The sequence below is a fragment of the Chelonoidis abingdonii genome, chromosome 2, assembly GCF_003597395.2.
Source record: "Chelonoidis abingdonii isolate Lonesome George chromosome 2, CheloAbing_2.0, whole genome shotgun sequence".
Classification (NCBI taxonomy): Eukaryota; Metazoa; Chordata; order Testudines; family Testudinidae; genus Chelonoidis; species Chelonoidis abingdonii.
Window position 1 is genome coordinate 67435560 of NC_133770.1, and position 6000 is coordinate 67441559.

Consider the following 6000-nt stretch of genomic DNA (forward strand, 5'->3'; position numbering starts at 1 on the left):
CACAACTGTTTTTTAATCTTGTGATTAATCACAATTAATTTTTGTAATCATTTTACAGCCCTAATTTTTAGTTCTGTGATCAGTTCCTCTTTATCTGTTAGGACAAATTGTAACACTTCTTGAGTTAGGAAACTGTCATCTATAATGTTTAGAAATACCAAGGATTTTTTTTAGTACTGGCAGCATGATACCTCCAGCATATGTCACTCAAATTGAAGTCCTCCCATGATCACAGTTTTTTTCTTATACATAGATGCATAAAGAGGTGGTCATCCTGTTCCCTACTGTTGTTTGGTGGTCTGTAGCAGACACCAACTACTACCCTGTCTTGTGCTTTAAGTGTTAGGACATTAAGCCAAAGCATGTAAGATGATTTTATTCCTAGTTATCAATGACTTGGAAACAGGTAATGCCTCTTGACATAGAGTGCCGCCACTCCTCCTCTTTTGCCCACTTGATCCTTCCTAAAATCAATGGTTATAACCTATTTAACGTTCCATCATGTGAATCATCCCACTAGGTTTCAGTAATACCAACCAGATCAAATTTCTCTCCATAAATTAACAGTTCCAGTTCCTCTTGTTTGTTACCCAGATTCCTAGTATTGGTGTTTAGGCAATTCAAGAATTTCTTCTCTCCATATCCTTTGATTTCTTGATTTTGTTCTCAACATCCCAATTTTGTGGAGAGTGCAAATCTTTCCTCTTTTTACTGTCTCCCCTTTTGTTATTAGTTTAATTCCTTCCTGACTACTCTAGCCAGCCTTGATTAATTTGTTTTAAAGAGATACAGTGGGGAACAGTATATAAAGAGACCACTCATAAAACATGTAAAGGTAAATTTTAAAATACAATAAATATGAATTAACTGATTTTTAAATAATAAAAAATAATTTAATGGTGAGATTTCTATAAATAACTTCCATATTTATCAAAAAATAAGAATCCCAGAACGAAACAACAAATAGTGAAACATCAAAACATCTGACTTGATATTTGGAAATACTATGTTTAGAAATAATTTTTTTGTGCTCTAATAGAATTCCAGAACATTTTAATCATATGCTGCATTTAATCTAATGAAATTTGTAAGGCAGAATCTTTTCATATACTGGCTGTTTTGTTTAGTATTAACTGTTATCCATATACTTAACAGAATTCTTTCTTTTTTTTTCTTAGAAATTGGGATAAGTGGGTGTGTCAAATTCTAATCAGAGATCTAAGAAGAACAGTGCATATTCATATATAGTTTGATAAGTTATTTCCACTGTTTCGTAAGGATTGTTTCTGTTTATAACCAGACATGCATTCACTACCATTGTTGATTATTCCCACAAGCAGCCAGTAAGAGAACAGATTGACGGATGTTACAGTGTGGTAATGATCCCCTCAGAGTTGTAGTTTATCTAAAAGGACATTTGTATACCTTCTAATGCCATTCCAGATTTTTAAATAAGTGTTTGAAAAGGAACTGCCACTTTTTCCAAAGCTGGCTTTCTCATCAAGTTCAGTATGTGTATGATTAAAACTAAAGAAATCCATGCTGAATATTACAGATGATGTTCTAATGCTGAAAGTATCTTCAGTGTTTTGCAGGGCGATTATTAATAGGTGTTCTTATTCTACTTCCCAATACAGTGTCTTAATCACAGTATGATAATTTTTGCAAGGCATTGCTAATGGAGAGAGTAATGTTTATTAAAATATGTAAGTACATTCATTCCATGTTATACGAATAAACCAAGATGGAAGAGAGGATACACATGAGCGGAATTCAGCACAGCTGTTTTATTTAATAAACAGTGACTTCAAGTAATTTCAGTATAGAGTAAACTAGTTGGAAAATAAGAATATTTAACTTTTTTTTTTTTTTCCCCAAAAGCAACCAAAAATGCTGTTGATACTCTTTTTCATACAACGGAATAGCCAAATACATTGATGGTTTTCTTTTTTTAAATAAGTCTGTACCATATTTCTCTAATTCATAGAAAAGCTAAGTGAATGTCAGGATTTTGATACAGCTATTTATCTGGAGGGAATCATTTTTAGCTGGAGGGAATCATTTTAAATAACACAAGGAGGAGTGCAACTATAAAAATATTGTATGAAGCTTATAAAAGCTTGTAATGTAAATATCTATAAATTTGCTAGAACAATTCCAAGGAAGAATCAAAGTGCTCTGCTAGACTGAAACCATGATTTAAAAGGTTAAGCATAGTATAGTAAACAGCTTTTCAATTTATACTCCATTATCAGTGTTTGTTTATAAATGTCACTAAACATAGCATGCTAAAAATGTTCATTTGTAGTCTCTTCAAACCTATAAAATTACTTAGTTTCTGTTTTATTTACATACTTGTATAGCCTTTGATTTTTTTTAATCAGTCTCTACCCTAGCAATCCAGCTTATGGCTAAGACTATTTTATAGCACCTTTTACAAGCACTTTGATGTACATTCTATTTTAATCTTAGGTGATGCTGGAATTAAAGTATTAAGTGCCATCATGTTTTTAGCAAAAATGTTTCCATATTGTAGAAAAAAAACTATAAGCATATGGGACATTTCCACTTTCAGAAAGTGTCTCAGAGTTTTAGAAAGTAGACACTGCATTTTGAACTTCTTTTGATTGCTCCTTGGGGTTTATAAACAAACAACCTACAAATTGTGGGACAGAAAAAGTTGGGACAGCTTCTGACTTTTTCTCCGGTTACATTGTTTTGTTTCTTCTCTAGTTTGAAATGGGTGGAATAAAGGCCCATCCATCTTAAAATTCTTCTCTTACTGAAAGCAAGAAACTTTAACCCAGTGGGCCAGAACCTCTGCTGGTATAAACTGGGATAGCTTCATTTAAGTCAACAGAGCTACCCCGATGTATACCAGCAGATGATCCAGCTCAATATATCTAGTAAGTTTTTATACATCTATTAAAAGAGAAATATTTTTAGAGTATTGCATCAAGCGTGTATCTGATTTCTGCATAATCAGTGTGTTCCTAAATTATAGTGCAGTGGTTCCCAAACTTGTTCCGCCGCTTGTGCAGGGAAAGCCGCTGGTGGGTCGGGCTGGTTTGTTTGCCTGCTGCGTCCGCAGGTTCAGCTGATCGCGGGTCCCAGTGGCCGCGGTTCGCTGCTCCAGAGAATGGGAGCTGCTGGAGTGCGGGCCGAAGGACGTACTGGCCGCTGCTTCCAGCAGTTCCCCTTTGCCTGGAGCTCCCATTGGCCAGTGGGAGCTGCGATTGGCTGAACCTGCGGACGCGGCAGGTAAACAAACCGGCCCGGCCTGCCAGGGGTTTTCCCTGCAGAAGCGGCAGAACAAATTTGGGAACCACTGTTAGTGTTTTTGAGATAAAACAGGAATTTTATTTGTGAATTGTTCACAATATGCACATCATCTCAGTTATAAGGAGGGATCAGGTCAAAGTAGCAGAGCCTCTGTGTTTTATAACTGGTTTTTTTATTTGCTTTGTAAAAGTAGATATTTGTATGAATAATATTGGTGATTTGGCTTTTTTATTGAGTTTGCAACTATTGATGATAGAACTTCAAAATAAAATTTCTTACAAATAAGTTATCAATATATTTAATAATGTAACAAAAACTTGGAGTTACTTAGTCAAGTCATGAAAGGTGGATCTGAAAATTGGCAGATAAATATTGGAATTATTTTTTAAAAATTGAAGCTTTTAATTAAACTATTTAATCAGAATTTAAAACATTTGATAATTTGACTCCATGTGTTAATTACATTTTAAAACTTTTTGTTAATTAGGAACTTGGCAGGAATCCAGAAAATCAAGCTGAAAGGATAACTAAGGGACAGATTTCTCAGCAAGATTTACATTTTCTCAGTCCATACTCAGAGGAGAGTGGACTGGTTCCTGCAGTGCCAAGTAGACTACCAGTACTGCAGTTTGGAAACCCTTATGCAATCCAGGAAACAAGAGGTTTGTAAAGTTTTATTTTCCTCGGCTTTCTTTTGTCTCACAATTTGAAAATAATGGTGCCATTTTATTTATGTAGAGACAGGACTGGACTGTCTATATCCTGGCATATAATATGTTTGTCGGAAATGGCTGGATTCATTAATAAGTCTGTCGACTCTAGTCACTAAAAGGAAAACTTTCAAGAGGACACAAGAACAATGGTGTTCTCACACCAAAGTTTGTTTTAGTTCTGCATTCTGTTTACCAGATTTTGGGCTTTGGTTGAGAACTCCTAGTTTTATTAAATCTAAACTGAAAACATTTGAAATTTTGATTTCATTATTATTTTGATATGACAAAAAGTGTACTAATTGTACTGAACAGAACTTTTTATACAAAATAAGAGGCCTGTTCTTCTAATTTTTATTTCAGATGGAGCAGATGGTGCTTTTTATCCTGAGGAGCTTCAAAGGCTGCCTGTAAGGACTTCCTCTTGGGAACTGGAAGACAATGTAGTCTGCAGTCAGCCTGCTCGCAACCTTAGTCGGCCTGATGGTCTGGAAGACCCCGAGGATAGCAATGTAAGTTAGCTTACTTGTTGTTTTTTTCCCTTCATTTATTAATCAGCATCCAGGAGCTAACAATTGCTTGGCTATAGTGAGCATTTAAAAATTCTGATATGCTTAAGCATATCAGAACTGAAGTTTTATTGAAAAATATCTGATGAGCACTATTTAAGGTGAACAGTTTGCACACAAAATGATGAAAATTCAAGTTATAGAAATCTCTTTTGAATTCTAATACCAGTTTATTTTGGTTTTGGAGTCATAGCCTCTGATTGCTTTAATATTTAAAAAGAAAAAAGTTAACTTATTTCAAGTCATATTGCTATTTCAATATTTAACCATATTCCTGTTCCTTAACATTACATACATAGCCTTTCTTGTGGAACACAGATGTTTTTAATTCTCTCACCAGTGTATGAAAACTTAATTGAAACTGAAGGCAAAACAAAAGCTGGAGGATTATGTTACCAGTGTTTCTGAATTAAATGTCTAGCATATAGTTTAATGCAAGGTGTACATTTATGAAGACAGATTTGCAAGAGATACAGAATCAAAGAAATATTTAAACAGAATGAAAATATTAAACATTGAAACAATTTCCATTTTGGCCTTTTCAACCACCAAAAGTTTGAAGTGGCAGAGACTCTTGTCTGTCATCTAAAACAGGGTAAAGTAAAAATGGTATTGTTTGCTAATATATTTTCCAGGACTTCATAGTGTGACACTTTCTCTGCAGGGGTGTGGAGGGGAACGGAATTGCATTCCTCCTCCCCTCTTCCCCCCACGCCACCGGTTTCTTTCAGGGTGGGAGTCAGGCTGAGCACAGCTGAAGGGGATGTGCCTGGGAAAGGCACCAGTACCTAGTGCCCTTGCTGAGCCCCCCTAGGAGGTGCCTGGAGCAGGGAAGAGAGACAGAGATGGCAGCACAGCTCCCCCAGAGGGGGTGTGGGGAAGACCTCTGAGTTCTGTCCCTTCCTTGCCTGCAACTGCAGTTACCTGCTTGGCAGTCAGTGTACAGAGCCCGCTCTGGCCCACAGCAGGGAGACAATGGGAGAAGTAAGTGGGGAGTGAGGGAAAGGTGGTGCCGGCTTGGAAGGGTGTGGGGGGCGCAGGGGTAGTGGAAAAGGGGCCAGAGGTGACACATGGAGCGGTCATGTGTCCCTCCCCCTTAAATTGTGCCGCTCCCCCTCACCCTCATCAAGAGTTATGGGTCATCTCTGTTTCTCAGAGTGACCAGGACTGAGAGTCACCTTGTTATCCTCCTGCCTCCAGTAAGAGGAAGATTTGCTTGTGCTTAACTGAGTATTGGTTTGCCAACACCACCCAAACAATCTCCTCAGGGCTCTGCTACCCCTTACTTTGTCTTGTAAGTTAACAGGGGAGACTCCAGCGGGTCGTACTGAAGGGTGAATTGTCAGGCTGGAAGGAGGTTACTAGTGGAGTCCCTCAAGGATCGGTTTTGGGACCGATCTTATTTAACCTTTTTGTTACTGACCTTGGCACAAAGAGCG

At 37.2% G+C, this 6000-nt stretch overlaps 1 protein-coding gene across 3 annotated transcripts in view; it reads left to right on the forward strand.

The window, feature by feature from the left end:
* The window catches only part of TAX1BP1 (Tax1 binding protein 1), a 78473-nt gene that overhangs the window by 55728 nt on the left and 16745 nt on the right, over positions 1–6000 (forward strand). For all 3 annotated transcript variants that reach the window (XM_032773797.1, XM_032773799.1, XM_032773798.1), the window contains 2 exons: positions 3770–3944; positions 4356–4504. In XM_032773797.1, the coding sequence (XP_032629688.1) occupies positions 3770–3944; positions 4356–4504 (324 nt within the window). The remainder of the gene's footprint in view (positions 1–3769; positions 3945–4355; positions 4505–6000) is intronic.